The 23,340-nt window shown below is 34.5% G+C and overlaps 1 protein-coding gene across 1 annotated transcript in view; it reads right to left on the reverse strand.

The window, feature by feature from the left end:
* The window catches only part of SDCCAG8 (SHH signaling and ciliogenesis regulator SDCCAG8), a 115,885-nt gene that overhangs the window by 78,485 nt on the left and 14,060 nt on the right, over nt 1-23,340 (reverse strand). The window contains exons 5-13 of the mRNA XM_050895227.1: nt 21,828-21,941; nt 21,289-21,414; nt 20,848-20,988; nt 19,406-19,470; nt 17,033-17,221; nt 14,750-14,888; nt 11,410-11,562; nt 8,488-8,622; nt 5,043-5,159 (exon numbers count right to left, since the gene is read on the reverse strand). Of these exons, the coding sequence (XP_050751184.1) occupies nt 5,043-5,159; nt 8,488-8,622; nt 11,410-11,562; nt 14,750-14,888; nt 17,033-17,221; nt 19,406-19,470; nt 20,848-20,988; nt 21,289-21,414; nt 21,828-21,941 (1,179 nt within the window). The remainder of the gene's footprint in view (nt 1-5,042; nt 5,160-8,487; nt 8,623-11,409; nt 11,563-14,749; nt 14,889-17,032; nt 17,222-19,405; nt 19,471-20,847; nt 20,989-21,288; nt 21,415-21,827; nt 21,942-23,340) is intronic.

A 23,340-nucleotide genomic window follows, 5' to 3' on the forward strand; every position in this document is an offset into this window, starting at 1 on the left:
ACATAAATAATTTTCTCTTTCCATATACTAACGGGGTGACATCACACTGGATGACAGAACATGGATCAAGGTTACATGGGCCAACTACACCTATGAACAATAAAATCCTGATTACCAACTGGGTCATTCCTCTTAGCAGGCCAGCTGCTTAGGTGAAGCAGATCAGTACAAAAAAATGCAGACCAGTCAGTACAGAAAATTCTACTACTGGGAATCCCAGTCCCAAGGATTTTTCTTACGGAAACATGACAAAGAATTTAATGAAGGCTGCTCATACCACTGGTCCTTGAGGAATGGATGGCTGACAGGAAAGCAATGCCATAGCAGGGCAGCAGCAGCCATATTGTAATTAAACATTTCTTTTGTTATATATTGGAGGGTTGTAGATCAATGTTTTTCCTCAAAAATCTTGGGATGAGCTAGTAAGTTCAGTTATAAAAAAGAATGATGTTCCTCCTGAACAGGTCAGAAAATTCCTATCAAAGCAAGGCATAAAGTACCATCATTTTACTCCCACCTTATTTACCCATTTTCAAATGGTAAATACCAAAACTGAAAATGACACGTTAAAAAGAGTTCAGTTACAGCAAAGGTTATCACATTTTCTTAATGCTTTCTTGTCCAAAAGCAATTTGGTTTTGCTACTTTTAAGGCCATTATACTCAAGGGCAGACCAGGTAAGAAAATTTGATGATAAGAGTTTCAAGCTGTCTGCTAGGTTTTGGGTTTTTCCTCCCTGCCAAATAGTATTCAAGTATGTTTACTGATTTAACAGAATTTCTTTTCAAAATAGAACTTCCAGAGCACCTTTTTAACTAATGAGGTCACAAAATCTTAGTTATAGGACTGTTACAAGAATACACATAACACATAATCTTAACCTATCTTCACCAGCGTTATTAAAACTTGCAAGTTTCAAAACACCTGGTGATACCCTGAATGTCCCAACTTGTGAAAAATCTACTATTTTAAAGCCTGACACCTATTCATAAAAAGACACTTCAGTGAATCAGTGTCTTCAGAAGGCTGTATTGGTCTTGCATCAGACACTGCAGCATTTCTAGGATATATACCCAAATTCTTAGCCTGAATTATTTCTGATGAAGACAGAGTCAGTAATCTCTCCACTTATAATGTCTAAATTAGGTTACTATAAATCACGGATTTATGACAAATGAGATAAACATTCCCAAAATATCTTTTGGCAAAATGCTTTTGGACTGCAATTTTGCCAGGTTTTTATTTGTCTGCAAAATTGTCAGTCTATAGTGTACAGAGATATCATTTAGGTTCTGTGATACTACACAAAAATGCTTTGGTGTGTAGCTCTTTCCATTTGCATAGGTTGTGCATATCAGTGATGTTCCAACTTCTTTTTATTTGGGCTTATGAACTTCCACACAGGCAACTCTTAAAAATCTGTGGGTTTTGGTCTAAGATTTCTGGAGCTTTTCATTCTGCCACCTACCAGGTAGGCAACAGAATTCTGTAATCCCCTGCTTCAAACTACATTTGCCCAATTTTAAAGACAGTATTAAAAGAATGGCTTTTTATGGGTTAGGATTACCGGCTTGGATATATTTCTACAGAAAGTATTTGTCTGATTCCTCAAAACATGGTAAAATAAAATTTAAAAGCTTCAGTTAGTTTCTGAAGTTGGATTTAACATGTCCTATTGCTTTATTACAAGGAGATCACAGCTCCCAGTGGTGCAATGCTACCAGTAAGAACTATCTAATAAGGATGACACCCAAATTGGCTGATACTGCATAAACCAATACTACAAAACTGTTTTCGCTTCTGCATACTGAAGCTTGCAAGATTTTATAAACCAAATAAAAATGATTTACAGACAAACAGAAAGCAAATGATTAACAGTGTACTTCATTTTTATTTTTATAATGCAGAGCAGAAAAGAGCAAGTGATGCTAATCTCAGGAAATGATTTCATAGTGTGTCAGAAGTATGATTTCTATTAGAAATGCACAAATTATGCCATGCAGTGCTTCCAAATTCACAGAAAAAGTATTATAAAAGTGAAGTCCTGCTGTGTCAAATATGCCACACAATTTTTGTTCTGATAACAGCTATTTAGGTTAGGGCGTGACTTTTCTCTGATATAGCTGTGCTAGTACAACCCCTAGTGTGGACACAGTTTACTGCCATGGAGGCATTATACTCGTACAACTTACAAAGCTTGTTCCTAAGAAGGAAAAGTATTAAGTAAGGCACTGTTATTTCAGCACAGCTACTTCCACAATGGGAGGGCTGAGAGAGAAAAAGAGAGGGCAGTAGGTTATGCTACTTTACAACATACTGGGCCAGATGAACAGATGCAGTTTTTGTGCAGAGACACGGTGTGGTATATGTCTTCCCCCCGCTCCCTCCATAATCCTAATGTTAATCAGGATCATGATGGATGATATTACAAAACACTTACTCAATTTAAATGGTAACATTGCTCATTGCTTCTTCATTTTTATTTTAAGAAATATTCATGTCAAATATTAACAACAGGTAGTCATACCAAGGTGCCAATATTTGTTATTAGTCCTAAGTGAATAATAAAGACAGAAAGAGAGATATTAGAATAAAAGAGAATAAGGCCAAAGATATATACACCCTTTATTTTCCTAAATGATACAAATTCAGTTTTGAAGAACTTTATAAATATCAGTGTATAATAAATACGTATCTGTATTTACTGACATATAAGTATATGTATCTCATGATCCTAAATTGTACATAGGGGGATTTCTGCCTATTCTGACACACCTGAATAACTTTAATCTGTTTTTAAAAGTCACTACATATAAACTAAAATACATCTTCAAAACTAAAATTTATCCATAGCACAATTAAAAATACAATCATATCTCCAGAAACAGTAAACTCACTTTCAATATATCAAAAGACAATCTGAAACATGATTCTTTGCTTTTAAACAGAAAAATGCACCATTTAATATAGAATAGCATGAAAACACTCATACATTATTGTCTCCCTACTTTTAAAAAATAAATATGTATTTATTATGAACAGATGGTGGCCAAGGAAGGTATCAACTCTGTCTCTTAGCCAGAAGGTCAGGTCATGGCTGAGAGACCAAAGAACAATTACTGTTTGTTATTCAGTGCCATGTAAGATGAAACATTTTACGTTTTTCTTTAAATACAAAGCTAGATGTGATTGAGCTGTTTTCATTTCATTTAAATGAAATAATTTGCATTGACTTATTAACATTTGTTAAAATTTAAAACAAACAACCCAAAAAACAAAACCCCAAAACATACACACACTCTTTTTGGTTGCCTTTTAACATGTTAAATAATATTAGGACCTATACAGAAGTTACTAGAGCCACAGCTATGAAACAGCTGCTAGATGCTGAGCCTGAGAATTTCAAAATAGTTTGTTTTCCTTTTTTTGAGGAACCAACAATCATATTTGAACAATATAATTACTTTACATAATTACTGAATTACTCTAATAATCTTTGCTGATAGGAACTCCCCCTCCCATCACTTCACTTCAATTATATCAAATTATAAATCACCACATTCTGGTGTATTCATTCCCACACTGAATAAAATACCAGTATGTCGATACATGAGGTTAAAATATTTTGTTAAATTTTGCAATTTGTTCAAAAGGCAATCCTGAAGCAAGTTGGAGAACAAGATTTAAAATCCAAGATACTTCTTCAAATATCTTATTAAACACATCCTGTTTTATTTGTTTGCCAAGATTATGCCAACTCTTTTATCTGTGATATCTGTCAAGACACAGACGACAAGCCTGTTTTTTGTTTTTCAAAGTGTCCTTAGGCCTAAAGGATGCAGGAGTAAAAAAAAAAAAAAAGCCAACCCTGAAAACAAAATCCTTTAAGGCCCCTGTTTTTCTGTGCTGTATGATTTTCTATATATATTGAAGAGTTATTTTATCTAATAAGCTTCTCTTTTGGATTTTACATATCTTTTGATTATAATTTGAATTAATATTGTTTCCAGCCTAAACTCGTACTTTATTAAGTTAATAAACTTACTGTCCTACATGAACATTTTGGGGAACTGGTAAATAAAAATATAATTTTAGAAATACTGCATTTTTCCCTCCATATATTCTTATACAGGGACTGATTTGTTCACTTATTTACATGAAAGACAATGATTTAAAACCTGTTGGATAGGCTGCTCTAATAACAAAATGCATATAAAAAAAATTATCCTCATGTGCATCTTATACATCTGTGTATTCAGAAGACAAATCACAACTTATGAAGGAATAACTGGAAGTTTGAATACCTAGAGAAAAACGGATAGAACCTCAACAAAAAGGGCACTTCAAAAGATGCAGATTACACCTGTTCAAGCTGTTTGCCAAGTATGTCGCAGGTTACTCTAATAATCTTTCTTACTGCATGGGATGTTTTCTCACAGACTACCTGTAAGGCAGACACTGGTTTTTTTATTATTATAAAACACAGTTTTAGATAATCAACAATTAATGCCTAGTGGAATTTTTAGATAGCTATTTTTTCTAGAAGGTTATTTTTGTTTTGTCTTGTTTTTTTTAAACTTTTCTATGAATCGTAGCATTCATTAACCCTGAATCTTTAAAGAAACTGGAAGATAAATGATTTTCATTTTTGGTATCATTAGGTTATACTTAGAGTCTTTAATGTTTTGTCAGGCTGCATATATACGTAATTATATGTGGATTTATTTGTGATAAAAAGTGTATAAATATATGTATACAGTACATACAATTTAAGTACATTGTATGAATACATATGATAGAGTAATTCTATATGAAAGCATGGGATGAGTATTATGTAAAACTGAACATACCAGGGCTGAAAACAAGAATAAGATAACCAAGAGGTATTTATTTAACAGTAATAGCTGGCTTGTTGCCATTAATTTAGAAACCATTTAACAGTAATAAATGACCAGTATTAGAAAAACGAATCATTCCAGCTTCCGAAATAACCCTACTTAGGCTTCTAATAACTGCAAAGTTATAGCAGTATTATCTCTTACCTGGTCCTTAATTTCAAGCTCCCTTATAGTTTTTGTTCTGTACTCTCTGAGCTCCTTTTCTGCCTCATCCTTCTTCATTTTGGTTTGATTCAACTGATAGCGCATTTCTCCACACACCTGTTAGATTATACAGACAACATGATCTGTAGCTTGAAGAATCCATAGCCCAGGGTTTGCAATTAGATCTTTTGGTGCCCTCTAGAGGTCATTTGAATGCAACATATTTTAATTTACAGCTCTTTTAAGACTACATATGGTAAATGTTTTTATATAAAAAGGTGGATCAGAATTCTCTATATAGTCATTAACTTTGAAATATGCAGTGCCTTCTAGATTCAATTATATTTGGATCAAGATTTTGCTAAGTATAAATATTTATGTTGTAAATATATGTGCTACTAAATACAGTTAAACTACAGTTGCTGGTTTTATACTCTTCTCCCATTCTCTCTAAAAACCCAAGAAAGTCTATGTCAACACTTTCAAAACCTAGAAGTAAAGGATCTATCACACTCCTATATAAGGGCCAAGGGCCTTATCTTGCCAATTTTCCGCTGTTAAAAAAGAAAATGTTTAGATGTTAATACGATAATTTTCAAAGTTAGATCAGAGCATTATAGACTCACTGCAAACTGAAGATAAATTCTTTAAAAACAATGCCTAATTCACATATATGCATGGGCCAGAAGAAAGGGATCAAAGCAACATTTAAAGAAATCTAGTATCACTTCCACAAAGGCAACAATTATTCTCTGCTGTTGGGATGTTTGTTATGTTACCTCCTCATTCCTTTCCACCTGAAGGCAGCTCAACTTCAGAGGGTCTGGGGAGGGGTTAGGGGAAAGAGAAATAAAAACCAAAACCACACCAATCCCTCCCACATAACTTTCACTACTGCTGTGCAGGGATGTTATTCTCCCATTTCCCAATCTAAGAGTTTTAAAGGATTCTATTTGATCTTATCTGTTGGGAACAGAGAAGGATGGTGGACAAGCTGTCCCCTTTTTGTCCTTATCCTGTACCATCACCTCCAATTTGTGCCTGTTCATTTCACCTTAACTAACCAAACATAAATACATGCACATTCCCTAACGAGAACGCAAATGTGTTTACTCGCAGCTACTCTTAGAAAACTTTATTTCCAACTCACTCTGCTTCCCTGCCCCACTTAATATTCCTTCACTAGACTTGCTTCCTATATGTGCACACTTTTAATTTGCTGCTACAATCCTCTGTGCTTCCCAACAATCTCCTCATACACATTCTACAACCCAAATTAATTTCTGTTTTTCAGTCTCATACCTCTTCTCATTTTCACTACTTTTTTTTTTTCTTCTTCTTAAAAAGAAAAGGTAAGGTAGAAGTAAATATGCATACTGCAATCAAATCACCTTAGGAAAAAACAAAACCAATCGTCCTAACTTTAAGAAGCAGCATCACTTATAACTTCAAAGGACAGCTTGTGAATTTAGCCCTGTTGCAAATAATGCAAGGTAGCAAATCCTCTGAAGAATAGCAAAGTTCTAAAGCATTATTTTTTTTTTAATGCTGAAATATCATATGCAACTAAAAAATCCTAAGATACAACTGCATAGATGGCCAACCCTGTCTTTCTACCTCCTCATTCCTTTATATGAAGGATGTAACAAAGTGTGATATGTCACTTCCTCCAAGAAAAATAAAAGAAATACAGCCATCCTCGTCTTCAGCTCCCCCGTACATCATACAAAGTGAATAACGCAGAAGAATCAGCAGATGGTGCTGTCCTAATAATGGATTTTTCAGTCTGCTCGTAGTTCAGAATGAAGGAAAAAGATTCTCACTCCAAACATTTTTCCCTGACTTCTGGTGCATGCAGAAAAAAATATTGCAGATAAAACTCAAAAGGAAAAATATTGCTATTTGCTTGTTTTAATAATGGCAAACCGAGTTTGGAAACAAGGACTCAGATTCACAAGCAGGCACAGATGTCACTTACATAGCCAACGAAAAAGGTCAGGGTAATGCACAAAGTCCTGACAGGTCAACAGTCAGGATGTTCCTCCAGGATGTTTGAAGACTTCTCAATTCAGAACAGGGATATAAATGCAGTTTTCCAATCCCTCAGGACAGTGCAATAAAAAACACAGCATAGACTACTGCAAGGTGGCCACCTATTCAACTTTGTATTGATTAACTTTAACTGAAGCAGGGACTGGAACCACAGTGTCACTCTCCTGAAAGATTGCTTCAAATTGGTAGGCTATAAAATTGTTCTTTCCAGACCAATGAATATTTACACCTACTATCTCTTCCCCCCTCTGCCCGCCCCTGTAAGTGGTGCTAGTCATCTGTGAACCCAGTCTGAAAAAACAAAAGTGTGTTTCAGGAATGGTAAATCAAACCATTTTGACATTCTTAAAATGCTCCCTCATTTGTCTTTCTGCTGAAATTGAATAAAATTTTCTAACGAGTTTGGATGATTTTTTGCTGTAAATTTTCTGCAATATTTTCACCTATTTCTACCAGCAGGGGCAACAGAGGAAGACAGGAACTGTTGAAAACCTCTCCAGAAGTCTCTAGCGGCCTAAAGAATCAATTGCTTCCAAAAACCTTGCAATTAACGACTGGGGACGTAGGATTGGCCCTAGGATTACTGGTAAACTATACAGACATTTCAAGAGGCCGTAACAAATTTGAATTCTCAGATTGTCTATTCTATAGAAATTTAGCATCCCCTCATCTTCATGAAGTTTAAGTTATGTCTATAACAAGTGAATGATGAAACCAATAATCACTTTATAATAAATCACAATAATAAAAATAATCACTTTAACAATGTGTCATCTCCCAGCATAAATTTTGGATGGCAATTGTTTTTTCTTTCTCATGTTATGACCCACATTAAGGCTCTAATAGATTGAGAAATGTGCAAAATAAAGCACCCAGAAATGATATACATACATAGATAGATGTTAAGCTATTAATTCTTAACTGGAAGAAAGATCTCTTTGTAAAAGGCATACCATCAATATTAACGAATAAAGCAGTACACCACATACAAATTCCACAGGAAAATACTTGAAAAACAGTGATTTGATACAGCTGCCTTTATTTTAGCACTGCATGTCCCAGAGGTAGCAATTACAGGACAGGGCTGAATACTATGTTGTCTCATTCACATCAAATGCAGTTTTTAATGAAACACTGGATTGCAGTTTTAAATAGTGATCTGCATAGTCTGCAAGGTAGAAAGGTTAGCTTTTGCATCACAAGGTGACTTGGCAGACTGAAGAAGTTCTTTTTAGTCATAAAACTGTGCCTCTGGATTATTCCAATAAAGTTTACATTTATCACACGTTCTTTACCAATACTGAGGAAAATGCAGAAAGAAAAAAAATTCTCAACTTTCAGGGCACAATGATAAGGAAAACCAAGCTCAATACTCATTTATAAATGTGCCTACCTTATTCATCTCCATTTCATGAGATGCAAGCTGATGTTGTGATTCTTCTAATTGGTTAACTAGAGAGTTCTTTTCCCTTGTAATTCTCTCTACCTGAGCCTCCAACATGGCCACATTCTCAGACATGGCCGTCACCTGCAAAAAGCCCAAGAACACTGTAATGACGCAATTTGACCAACCACAGATCTAAATCTTGTGGGACTTTCTCCTTGAAAGCAACTGTATGTAGCCAAAATACATAGCATTAAAAATATAATTAAAAATTAAATATATACAATAAAAATATATAATAAAATATAAATTAAAAATACAACAGAATATGGCTAAATGATTTTAACAATAGGTTCATTGCTTTGAATTTATCATACAGTAGTTTCTTTGAAACTTTTCATCAACCAGACTAGTCTCCAGGACTTGTTAGTATGGACAAAGTGTCAGAAGTAGCTGCTTGCATTAGTCTTGCAGCTGTAAGAGTACTATTTAACACCCTTTTATCCATCCTTACATTGTTTTAAACCAAATCATGTTCCCCAGCTAAAGAAAACTGTCATTACAACCAGAGATCTTAAATTAATTTTCAAGTTCAGAAAACATTGCAGCAGTATAGATCAAAGCATGATGTTGTACAAAAACTACATAGAAACAGTATGTTAAAAATTCTAATGTAATTCAGATCAAGTTTTGCTGAATGGTAAAAAAATGTAACAATAAAACACAGACAGTGACCCTTCAGCTATTTAGCCCTGAAGCTTACTAATATAAGTGGAAATAATGGTGTCTGACAGTTCTAGGTTAACTTACAGGAATTCAAAGCCAAACCTAGAGGATTATATATTCATAACTATTTTTCACTCATTATACATCCACCTGATTCATGTATCATGCCAATTCTCCCCTTCAAACAAATCACTTCATAAAGTAAGCGATAAAATATTCATGTGGAGGTTGACTTGATGCACAGTATACCATTTCTACCATCTCATGATCCTGAAACCTAAAAGTAGGTAATCATACATAGGTGTAAATCATGCATATAGATCATAACTTTCTATAAAGTCATCCCATATCTTTAATTACCAAGCATGACATCATCATAGTGTCACTATATGTTGTTTAATGCGTATGTAGGATTTTAAAAAAGGACTACAACTACACAAAGTGGGAATCAGTTCCAGTAAAACACGTCTCAGTGGGTGATGAAACACCAAGTAATGTGATGACAAGAAGGAGTGAATTATTCTACCAGAAAAAGGTATTAAATGTTTGTCTAATAGGCTGTATTTTGGAGTGCATACTCTGCTCTAAAGCAAATCTGTAACTAAACAGCTAAAGGCATAAGAGGAATAACTTCCAATAGATAGCAAGGACTCAAATAAGGAATTGCTTAATAATGTCTCATTGTCTCCCGTGTAAGGTTATTTTTTTTTTATTTCAGTTTCCCTGGCAACAGATTTCTGATGATCACTTACAACAGTTCACTTTCTTAAATATCACTTAGCCCCTATCACTGTGCTTAATTTCTGTTTTAATATCTGAAACTGGAGTCAAAGGCTTTGACTTTCTGTAGCAGCTTCAGAACATTATTCCACCATCTCATAATACCAGAAATACAACCATATCACCTTGGTTCCCTGTTTATGTTAGTAGCTTTCCAGCCATTTCACAAGCAATAACACTACTAAAGAACCTCCTCTTTTTTAAACACTTAAATATTTTATTCTGTTCAGTCTGTGCTTGCCAGATTTTATAAACTGTATGGCTTATTTCTAAAAAAGCCCCAAAATATGGAAAAAGCCTACAATCAGGAGAGAAACTCATAGAATCATAGAATGGTTTGGGTTGGAAGGGACCTTAAAGATCATCTAGTTCCAAGCCCCCTGCCATGGGCAGGGACACCTTCCTCTAGACCAGGTTGCTCAAAGCCCCATCCAGCCTGGCCTTGAACACTTCCAGGAAGGGGGCATCCACAACCTCTCTGGGCAACCTGTTCCAGTGTCTCACCACTCTCACAGTAAAGAACTTCTTCCTCACATCTAATCTAAATCTACCCTATCTAAATTCACGATATTGTTTCCAAATCTCCACCAGAAAATAGTTGAAGGGGTTGCACATCAAACAAGCATGAAAACCACTAACTCATGGAGCATTTCTCTCTCTACTCTTCTTCCCATTTCTTTCTCCAATCACCTTAGAAGTGCCTCCCCTGTCACATCTCACAGGCTTACTGCTGTTAGCATGAGGTTTCTTCTGTAGATTCCACTGGGCAGAAAACCTTTATGTTTTATAAAATTACACTAGCATCCAGAAGTCTAAACCAAGGTTATCAAGGCTCTGTTGCAATGGTCACAGTATAAATGATGAGACAGGTTCTGTCTCAGAGAGTTTATAAACATCAGTAAAAGTGAGAAAAGAGATTCCAACACATTTCTGCAGGTGAGCAAATTAAGCATATGATAAGATCACTCTGAAAAATACCATATTAGAATGCAGTTACGATATTGTAACATTAATATATATGTATATGTAAGCTCAAAGTAGCAAAGAATCCTAAATTTGACGTGTGCTAAATTCTGAATGCTGGACTTGGCAACCTAAATAATAATCTTTATAAGAAGCTAAGTACAAACCTTGCATCACATATTACTTAACCATTTCCTACTTTGACAAAGTGCATTAGAAAATATTATGCAAACTAAAGTGCATAGCATCAACAACTTAGCACGTATATAGTGACATAGCATAAAATCCAGTTATTCAGACTCAAAGGATCACTTATATACCACTGCTTTAAAGCAATGGTGGAAGTGATTTACTGAGCTCTCAAATCCAAAACTGAAACAAAATGAAAGACCAGCAAACAGCAAGTTTAAAGAGGACGATATACTCATTGTAATACACAAACAGAAAAAACCCAACTCATACCATTGCTGCCAAGTCCTCCCTTTCCTTCTTCATTTCTTCCCGCAGTGCTTCTTTTTCATCAGTCCTCTTATTTAGCTGGGCAGCTAACTCCCGTTCAAGACGATTCTTCTGCCGTTCCATCTCACTTTTCAGCTGCTCACACTGGACTAGAGCCTAGAAAAAAACCATTTTTTTAAGTGGAAGAAACCTCAAATTTTAAACAAACATGGTATTTATCGAATGCCTTCAGAGAAACCAATTTGCTATTAGAAAGGACGTCTTTTGGTTTTTTTACATAGTTATTATGATATTTATACATACTCTACTGTGTTAACATTTAGAATAGGACTAACAAATTGAAAACAGATGTATATGTTTGTATGTATATACATGCCCTACTGTAATTTAGAAATATAATTGCTTTTAGGAGTCATGGCAAAGATGGAAACATTTTACAAAGTATATTTGCCAAATAAGTAGCTATTCTTCTAAAACTAAGATGATTATTTGCCTTGCATTTAAAATTCCTGAGTGTACTTCACTAGAATCAGCCTCCAATATTTGACTCCTTGCAAACACTGTGGTTACTGCCTAACTGCATAGCTGAAGGAAAAATAAATAAACAAATAATGTATGCACTTCCACTTGTTCTCTCCCTGAAGTGAATTACTCGGTGCAGAAGGCTAAGAAGAAACCTGGAAGAAATACGTAAAGATACAAAGAAACAATATTTTTTAGTTTCAGGTTTGTCAAATAAAGAAGATGAATTCTACTGAAAACTCATAAATGTCCTGCTTAATTTGAAGTACTAAAACACAGGTTATAGATATGTTTTCTATCAAAATAGAAGAAACATAAGTTCATATGCAAGAAGCACACTATCTTCTAAAAAAGCTAAGAAAAAAAAAACCTATCAATTTATGCTGATGTATCCCTGACAAAGGGATAGGAGTTGAGCATTATGTCAGTTTAAATCAGAAATACACTACTCCATTAAAAGTAAATCGAAGTATTCAAAGCACCCTAAAGGCAGCTTGCTAGCCCATGAGTAAACTAGATTTCATTTCATCATTTCACTGATATTCAGTATATCCTATTTCAAGGAAGCTAAAGCAACCTCCTTTTGGGAATCCTACCTTATTACCCTTTATTTTCAAACTAGTTTTTTTTAAAATAGCTTATTTTTCTTTTCCTCAAAGCAAATTCCCTATATGCAGCTTCCTTGGTGTTATGATGGTGGTTATGGCGGTTCATGAGGGAAGCAAATTAAACCATTATTTTTAGAGAATGCTCTAACAGTCTCCATTAGGTTTATGTCAATTCTGCAGGACCCTCCTCAGGGTCTCTTTCCTATCACAAGTCTACCTTGGTAAGGGAATCCCTCTGTTGTTGCCTTGAATCCTTTTTTGTAGGAATGTATCATCAGCAAACAATTGTCTGCGTAAGACTGCTGTAGTTTGGTAGACATGTAAAGTAATGCAACTCTAGAAGAAATAAGTCGCAAGAAGAAATGTGTATTTTGTTAGCTCTACTGTTTTGACTACATAATGAGCAGTTCAAACAATTACTCTTCTATGACATTTATGTTGAAAATACATTCCTAGATTTGCTTCAACTATGGAAGTTTAACCTTACCAGATCTCCTTCTTGCTCCATGTAATAGGCAAGAGGCCACAAACTACAGAGACAACCGAAAGACAAGAAAAAATGGTGGTTTTAAATGATAAGCACCTGAGGTTAGACTTTCTGTCAACAGGGTGATGAAATTGCAATTATAGCATTTGGAAGCCCAACGTGTTAACTCCTCACTCTTCTTATGTGGACTGTTCTATCGGATTCCATGATAATTACAAAGAAAAACAGCACTTCACTTTAAGAGTAGAATAGGAGTGGGAAAATAAACTATGGTTTGTACTTATCAAGAGAAATACCAGTACGTGTAAAAATGCTGAATTAATGCAGCATAAGTAAAAGACTTCTTCCTGTTCCTTCATATTACAACAGTTTTTGAGCATGGAAAAAAACAGACTACTGTTCAGTCTTGTATACAAACAGATAGCACTTCACATTTCCTTGCTGCAGTGAAGAGAGTGGCCAGCAGAGACCCTACGGAGCTGCTTTCTTTATGTGGCAGAAATAGCATAGGTACAAAGACTCGTTTTATTAAAGGTTCTACTGATTCGTCTTCCTCAGTTTTATTCTTAGACCACATTTCTAACATAAGCTACACTGAATGAGAATTTATAGGGATTTTCTTTTTAAATAAGAAAGATTTCCAACACCAAATGAAAAAAGAGGAAGATCAGATAACTTCACGTTATCGCATAGAGGGGGAAAAGTATTTTGTGCAGTTTTAAATAGCAGTAAGCGAATAACATTTCTATCAGACAACTGTAGAACCCACCCCCAAAAAAGTAAATAAGTAAGCAATTTAAAAATTTAACCCCTCAGGGACAGGACGTAACAGGTGAACAGTGGGCTCAGAAGGATTCTTCCCCTCTTTGTTCAATAAAAACCAAGGAGCTATAATACTCCAAAGTTAAATTTAACAAGTACATAGGATTTTCAACTCTCATTATTTTTTTTCCCCACTGTTTACAGTTAAAGACCGTACACACACACTCTTACAGCATTGGATGAATAATACCAATTTGATCAATAGAACAATTATATCAATCTTGTCCACTATTAAAAACAACAGTATTTCATTTAAAAAAAATGCCAAAACCGCTCTCAATTCCATAGTAATTCACTAATAATACAGTAGATGTCACTAAATATCAAGGAAATAATTTAGGTCATTATCAGTTGATTGTATATAGTAACTAGGGCTAACGCAAGCATTAGATCAAAACTGTTTTTATCATTATTATTTACATAGCACCAAAAGCTTCCTGTAGGTAACATCAGACAGGACTTCTCATCTTCTAAGAGTTCTGTTAGCTAATCAGTTCTTGCACTGCACTCAACTGAGGCAGAAGAGTTGTTTGTAGGCATTTTAACTTTTCTTTCCAGAGTAGCTCAGAAATGTGATATAAGAATTACCCTCCTACATGTCATGAATGCCTTAGAAATTGAATGGTAACATTTTCAATCACCTAGCTGTGAAACTATGTCAGAATTTAAATGATGGCCTAAGAATGTGACACACCCTACAGCCTTGATGAGAATCTAAGAACTCAAATATAGAGTTCATGTTACTGCTCGGAAACAGTCACGCAGTGCAATCCTTTTAAATCTACTACATCATATCAACATGTGATAAAGGTCTTATGCGTGTATTCTCTCATTAGCATGAAAACTAATTAACATTTGCAGGAGATCTGAATACTGAAAAGCTCTCATTTCTTGATGAATTTACCTTTGTTTTTTCTAAATTGGCCTCTTCTGCCATTTGCACAGCTTGTTTAACTTGCTCACAAGCATTAGATTCTCTTTGCTGCATCTCTTTCATGTTTCGTCTCAGTGAAACAAGTGCATCCATTAAGTCATCTCTTTCTCTGCATATAAAGAAAAACCAGGTATTTCTTCTATGTCTTTTCTCAAGAGAAAAAAAACCAACAGGTATATCAAATGTAAAATGTTAACAGATAAAAGACATAAGGGTGGTAAGTGAAGCAAGACTAAAACCAGCATGGGTTAAGAGTGAAAGACATACTGCTAGCTTGGCAGATATTAAAAATATCATTTGCTTGATGACTAGTCCTTCACTTCAGAAGGATGGACCATTCACGAAATTGCCAGTAATGACAGCAGAGCTCAAGTCATAAACGTACTGAAGCTGAGTAACATTCTGTTGGCATTACAAAATGGGGATCCGTACTAAAAAAAAAAAAAGAACAACAAAAAGGCATGTTTCTGAAAAAACAGATTGAAACAGTATGAAATTACACTGTCATTAAATGTAAAATAGGGAGAAAAAAAATAAAAGGAAGGGTTAGGTTCAACAAGTAATTCAGATCACCAAGTATATCAAATGAAAATCAATAGCCCTTTGCTGCAAACTGGAACTGAACTAAACAATAAGACTTCTGGATTCTACATCCCCTCTGAACTTTTGTGAACTAAGAAACTGAGATCTACACCAAATGGTGAAGCACAGTCAGTAAAACTGTAATACTTAACTTCACCTTTTCATTATTTTGATATGGTGAAAGCTTTTAAATTAAGAGTATAATTGTCTGTGGTTTAGGTGCAATTAGAGATTCTGGCTGAAAACTGTTGTGTTTATTTTTTTTTTTTCTTCATGTTGTGTGGAATGGTAACACAGTTGTATTTGCCAGAAAACTAAGAGTCATGTTTTGAAATTTCATTTCAACAAGATTTGGACAAATTCCCTTTGAAAATCCCTACTGAAATATCCTTGTTTTTATTAAGTTGCATCACAGGAAGATATAGCTTTCAGGTTTTGTTAAATCTCAAACTGAAATAATGGTTTAAGAAAGATAAATAGGTCAGCTCAAATCTTTTACTTCAAACTGCACTATAATACAAGATGACAAGAATGTACTGACTTACAGTTTGTTCATATTTTCCAGTGTCTGTGACAAATAATTACTTTTCTTACGAAAGTAGATTTTGAAACATGACTTTTCAGCAGAGAGCTTTCTGAGAAAATTCTTGGACTCGACAATAGAAAAATACATAAATCCTGGCAACAGCCATCTAATGCGTAGAGATAATATCCATTTGACAGACTATATGTACTATGTCCCTTCAGCCTTCTTGCTTCTAATTGACCCACTATCTCATCTCCAGCAGGCTCATTCTAAAACTTCAGAAATCCTAAGAAGCTTCAGATATCTGACAATAAATAGATGTCTGTTTAGCAAACTTTGAGAAAGCTGCAGTATCCTATCATTATTACTAGCAAGTAGAAAGGGAGAGATTTTTGAAGATGATTGACTAGCAGAATTTCTTAAGAAAAAAACATTTTAATGCTGTTGGGATTTCTGAATTATAAATATTATATATATTATATTCAGCCTGTATAGCTGTTTTTTTAAATCATTCAAATAAAAGCCACAATTAAAAAAAGTCTGCAGCAAATAATTTATTTTTATCCAAAGGAACTTTTTTCCCTGACTTATTGTAGTTAGGGAGAAGCAATGCATCCTATCCCAAACACCTGACCTACTAAGCAAATTCAAGGGAAAAAAAAAAAGAAGGGATTACACTGCTGATGCATCCTAAAAGTTCCCCAAATGTAAGGAGAATAAAGTGGAACCAGAAAAACTTCCAACTACGGAAAGATACGGAACTTTTGCAGGAAATAATGAATCAAAATACACAGACTTCCATAATATTTGTTCTGACAGAGTGAAGGGTTTGTTTGTACAAAAAGTGTGGGGGACAGACTATCAACAGTCTGATTATCTGGACAGCCCAAGGTATCATAATTACAAGATAATGACTAACATTCTTTCCCAGCTGAAATAAGTAGCAAAACTACCACGGATTTCAAAGTGGTTGGGACCTACACTCATGTTCTGCCATTGATTTTAACATCATAATTTCAACTTGGGAGTCCATTGTTCCGTCAGTGCACATCTCTCTATTAATGCAATCCAACACATTGAGAATTAGATGGTTTAATTTAAGCAACCGTACTTTCAATGAGAAAGTAAATACACCTCAAACCTACTTTGTTACCCTCTCAATGGTCTGCATGTGAACATTAGAATGAGTCTGTGCAAGAACTGCCTCGTGTTGTGCACATTTCAGACACAGACCACCAACCCGGCTAGAATTCATGGCTGAAACAAGTGACTTCTGGTGTTTTAGCCTTCCTTCCAAATCTTTGCATGTCTTCTGAGATTCTGAAAGGTCTTTTCTAGAAAGAAGAAATAAAAAATATTATTTGTGCAATCAAACATTTCTACAAGTTATATTTATATGCAATATATAATTACAGATGTAACCTAAAAAGAACTGTAAGAATCCCTGTAATTAACATTATTTTACACATTTCAGCAGGCTAAGGAAGACTTTAACAGAGAAATAACAGTTGAACTGGCCAATCAAAATTATTATGAGACAAAACAAATTATATTAATTTGTCCCTTCCTCTGTAGTATCAGGAAATAGTGAAGTTACACAGAAAATTATTAGATAAAACTTGTAGGCTTACATATTGTCTGAACAGAGTAAGAGATTCATTAGGAAGAAACAGTCAGCTGTATAAATATTTCAATACCCTAACATTTTTTTCTGTTGTTCTTACTAATAATATCACTAACTTCACATTTCTTCTCTACTCTCAAATTAACTGTAAAGTTACAATATAAAGTAAAGTCCCCTGTGCTCCCTAGACAAAACCCAGATGTATTCAGCACATTCATTCTGATCCAGCGATACACACAAACTTGAGGTCAACCACATCTCCAGAAAAACGGTAAGTTTTTTACTTGTCTCCAAAATTTTTACCAGGTGCTCTGAAGAATTCTCTCCAGAATTTCCAAGCATCTGTCAGGCCGGGGAGAGCGCAAGCGGTAGGAATGTTGACATCAGGAAGTTCCAGACAAACGCACACTGTGCACATATAGATCAATTTGACAAATTGTGCAATGAATCCAAAGCTTTTGGTTTGTTATGCAGGCCATCTGGGCAGCATACACATAGTAAGTCTGACACATTCTGGTTGCATTGGATTTACTGTGCACATGATATATACACTGCATGCATGCTTATTTCCATCTGGGAAATCTGTGCACTTTTTCCAATTTTAGTAGTTGGTCCATTAAATATAATCCACTATAACCTGAACAGAATTTGCTCTGCATATATCCTTAGACAGTCATGGTACAACAGACCTATTGTTGGCAAATCTTGGACAGAATCAGTGAGTCCTACGTAAATTCATGCTTAAAGTTAAAAACAAGGATAGTCCCACTGAAAGTGATATAATTTCTCACTTTAATTAAAATTTAGCAAATGCTCAAGTGCTTTGCAGAACTTACAGTTTGAAAGATTGTGCCCCTTAGGAGGAATCAAGAGGCTGAATCATGTACTTGTGGAAATTTTCAGACTATTTTAGCTTCCAATATTCATTTCTGAGTGTATATATAATACTTCAAGCCAAGGTGGGGTGAGGGGGTGGGGGGGGGTGGGGGGAGGGAACTGGATTTACGTAGCTGAAATTTAAGATCCTCCTTTACTTTCACTAGCACAACTGGCTTTGCACGGTTAAGATTTCACCACTGCAGAGAGCATATTTAAACTTGTCTCCCTACCAGTAACTCTTTTTACACACACACAAAAGTCTAGAATTTTCCGATATACGAAACCACAATTTATTTAGGGAAAAAACATAATTAAACAGATTCAGCAGCAGTATCATGAATGCAGGTGTATAGGGGGAAGTTTACTCCTGAAAACCAAATCCTAAAGTGGTTGCCTCTACCTCTGTTTTTCCATAGTTTGCTACCTATTCAAACCTTCAATATTTTGAGTACATGAGGACTTATTTTCAGATATTTTTGTGTTTAAAGATATGGAAACACTACCTGCATGCTTTAAAACTATGTTCTCCTTCTCCAAAATTGTTATGTGGCCTAAAATAGTTCGATGCTTAAGATTTATAAAACTTGTGATATAAAATATTAGTAGAAGAAAGCTAATTATGGAAGAGCTCACACAACTTAAAATTTTAACTTCTCTTTTTTTCTTTGATTGGTCTACCTTAACAGACTTCATGTTTCTATAAAGAAAAAGGGTAAAAAGAATAAAGACATTTTATACCAAGTTGTAATTTCTATAAATACAATAATTCAATTGAATTTATAAAATTTATAAATTGCTAATGTTGCTATATAGTAGCAGTACATTCAATTTTGCTACATTTATATTTGAGAAAACTTCATGTAAAACCAGCTTTCAGGGACACTATCAGAAAACACGACATTCAGACATTCAGGCATGCTCTTACTTAAATTCAAATTAAGATTGGTTCATGTTGTTATGAAGAGATAATCTATTAACAATAATTTTAAGAAAAAAAATAAACATTTCACTTTACCTTAGAGACTGTATTTGAGCATCAAGGATATTGACTTTTTCTTGATAAAGAAGTTTTAGTTTCTCCTTTAGAAAAGATGGGAGAAAAGAAGAGTCTTTGGCTTTCTTCATAATATTGTCTTTACAAATCTAGATATTAGCCACGTTCATTCTTTTCCCCTGAAGATACAAACTTGTTGAAACACTACTGTCAGAGAAATCTAAATATTTCACACTTGTGAAAGTCTACAAAATGAACAACCCTCCCATTTTCTTATTTCTATACATCTTGCCAGATCCTCATATGGTAAATCGCTTCAGCTCCAGCTGTAGCCCTCTACAATGATTTACACAAATTGATGATCGTCTCGAGTTTGCTCTTACTCTCCCACAAGTCAGCAGAAATAAAAGAGGAATTCTGAAGAACTTCAAGTAGACAGGCTATTTATCTATAATACAGTGAGTTACTCTTATTACCTAGTGAAGAACTAGGTATATAAGTCAACCACACTGATGTTAAATACAATGGTGATAACGAACCAGATAAAGCACCAGAAATTTAGCTCACTATGACACTTAGAAAGAAGCCACTATCAATATGATTCTCTTGCTTTAAATATGGCAGATGAAGTAAAGGTGCAATTACTGTAAAAACAAGCTTTCAAACAACCGCAGGTGTTAGGGATCACTGAAGAGGTTTTCAGCTCTAGATGATGCACAAAACCAACAAAAATATATTTTACTGGGAAAAAATTAATACACACACATAATTATCTTGAAGAATTAAAGTACCCTTTAAATTCCACAGTACACATATGCACATGGATAAAAAACATCAAAACTTTCAGTTAACCATGTTTTTCCCAAAAGATAGCAATGCTACCCCATTAATTTAGAGCAAAAAAATTAAGACTATCTTGCCAAACTAAAAATACAGGATAGAGACAACATCATCTCTGAATCACTAGGGCTCCTCTGTATCTCTAAAAGCACAAAATGTGTAATTCAGCTTAGGCAAAACAGACTGCGCAAAGCTGCTGTTGTACCTTACTGAGCCTGCGCTGCTCCAGGAGCAGAAAGACTCATTGCGAAAGAGGTTGCCTGGAGGGTTACCTAAATTACACCAGCTAGCTCCCACCTGCTTGTGCGTTGTGTTACTACTAAGAATCTCTAAAGTACAAGGGAGCCATCACTGACAGGACATTCTTAAAACAAGACTTATCTCTGGGAAGTCAACATCTGCAGATACAACCTGCCATCTGTGTCTAACTGGATAATAATATTAATTAGGGTATAATGAGAAGATAAGGTTTAGGAGAATAAAATTTAACCTCAGATTAAGGTTCAGTCAACCAAAACTCCTCCTGTATGTCTGTTACAAAACTAATCATCAGAACTGCAGCAACAACAAAGCACCGAAAGGTTTTGCAAAGGTATGACTCTGCAAGGGAAGTTAATACCAACCAGTTGTACAGGCCATTTTTCTATTTCTCCAACAGCTGCTGTTAGAAAAGCCTGATCTTTGTTATGTGCTGGTGATGAGGTGACAGGCTGACGCATGCTACAGTCATTACCACCTACAGGCCAAGAGTTCTGAGTATTTGCCTAAAATAAAAATATTAATGCTTCAGTTATAATTACACAGGCTGTTTTTTTAAACAAATGTTAATGATATAAGTACTGAATCTTATAATTTTCATTACAGTAGAACATAAGAACAAATAAACAAGTTAATTAGGTTGGCAACCTAGGATAATGATGTTATCCACAGAAATCCATGTTTACAAACTCTCATTAAATTTTGACTAAAATTCAGTTTGCAGATAACCATTTATATAGCCTTCCTTAAAAAGAATCAGGTCCCTGAACACTGATTAAAACCACAACAGAAAAATAAAAACTTACCGAGGCATCTAGAAGAGTTTGTTCTCTCAACGTATGTTCCGCAGTTAAGAATTTCAGTTTCTGATGGAGTTCCTCATTTTCAAGTACAACTACTTGTACTCGATCTTTCATCCCAGACAATTCCTCCTACAGGACACACGAACTGCATGTAAAAGGCTCCTTGAGACGGCTATCAACATTTAAATCCATCTTGAGACCAAAAGTCTAGATTACCATTCTCAACTATTTTAACCGTTTTAGAGAGAATAAGAATACTCAAAAGATAGATTTCATATATTTGTACCTTGAATTTCCATATAACTTCTTAAAAAAATTGCCTTTTTGTATTTGTGATAGGACGTAAAAATGTCTTTGAAGACCCTTAAACACTACACACGCACCAAGACACATGGTAAGGCTCAGTATCTACTGAACTGCATTTGGCTTTGATTGTTGTGATGACCAAAACTATCTCAAGACTAAGCGTAAGCTGTTTTTAAAGCAATTCTTCATATTTAGGGGACCAGGGTTTTAGTAGGTGAAATAATGTTGTCTAATACCTTGCAAAACTTCACTTCTGCTTCTAAATGGTTAATGTACTGTGACTGATCATTGATTATAGGAACGAGATCAGAAAGGGCTGGTAAGTCTCCAGTTGCAGCTTCTGGGGGTTTCTGAAGGAAGTAAAGAATATCATTATATAGAAATTATACAGCATTATATAGAAAATAGTTATTTTCCAGTTTTCCATTCATTACAGTAAGATGTTGCTTTCACACAGAATACTATGTACACTTAATAAAAAGTCTCCAAGTACTAGATCACAAGGAAGGGAGAAACAGTAAGAACTTAAATTTTTCAATACAAAAAGTAAATATGTCACTTCTGTCAAAATGTACAGCTGCTTGATTAAGCACATCTATAAAGCAGGATTAAATCATATCCACAAACTGATTTGTAAATGAAATTCATATTGCTATTTAAATGTATCATCCATTTTAGACAAACGTACGGGGGTATTTTCTTCTCTGTGAAATGAATATAAAAATCCCTTGAATTTTAATGAGTTGTGGATGTGCAAAGGCAACTCCTCGAAATGTTCATTAACAATTGCTACAGAAACACAACTATGTCTGCAATTTTAATACCTCCACAGAAACACAGGAAAATGTGTAATAGATACCAGGTTTATCAAAGAACTTGATTACTGGTATTTTAAAAGACAATTCTAAAAAACCTTTCTGAAGACCCTATAAAGAGGTAAAATTTTTGAAAGCCTCACAAATAACTAGTTAAAGAAGGTAATGAAGGGAATCCTTGCCCATTCAAGATAAACAATTGCATTTCTGCCTTGCTCAGCAAGATTTAAACAGGGATTAAACTTTTTACAAAATGTGACAAACACCATCGCTATAACTTTACAGCATTTACTCCTAAGAATACAGTACAGATAAAGAATGGAAGTAAATATTACTAAAATGCCCTTAAAATCATAAATTAAATAGTTTCCTGAAAAGTACAGTCTCTCTTTGATCCTATTAGCAACAAACAGTCCTTGTCAGTCTAATAAAAAGGACTTATTTGGAGTGGATATAACACATATTTTTTTATAGTATAATAATTTATTTAGTTCTAATGAAGTATATCATACTTTAAAACAATTTTAATGGAGTAACAGTATTAAACATAAATATGTTAGTCTGCAATGAAACTGCCTTTGAATAATCACAAAGATATTTAATGGAGTCTCTACTTCCAAATTTAAATAAATCAGCTACTATCACGTCCTGACTGTCCTCTTTATGTATTTCAATATTGGTTTACTACCTTAGTTTGATATTCCACAACTGCAAATTTCATCCACTGAAAGAACTAAGTATAGTCTAATGCTAGTTGACATATATGAACTATTTTAACTCCTGAACCTAAAAGAAAGTATATCAATGCAAGCCACGATGTTTGGTTTTTTTTAAAATAATTAAAATTAAGACAGTCAAACTGGGACATATCTTTAAGTAGAACATACATCCTCTTATACAAAAGATGTCTGCGTTTTTCACCAATTTACTGAAC

This window comes from Gymnogyps californianus, chromosome 3 (genome assembly GCF_018139145.2).
Source record: "Gymnogyps californianus isolate 813 chromosome 3, ASM1813914v2, whole genome shotgun sequence".
Taxonomy (NCBI): Eukaryota; Metazoa; Chordata; class Aves; order Accipitriformes; family Cathartidae; genus Gymnogyps; species Gymnogyps californianus.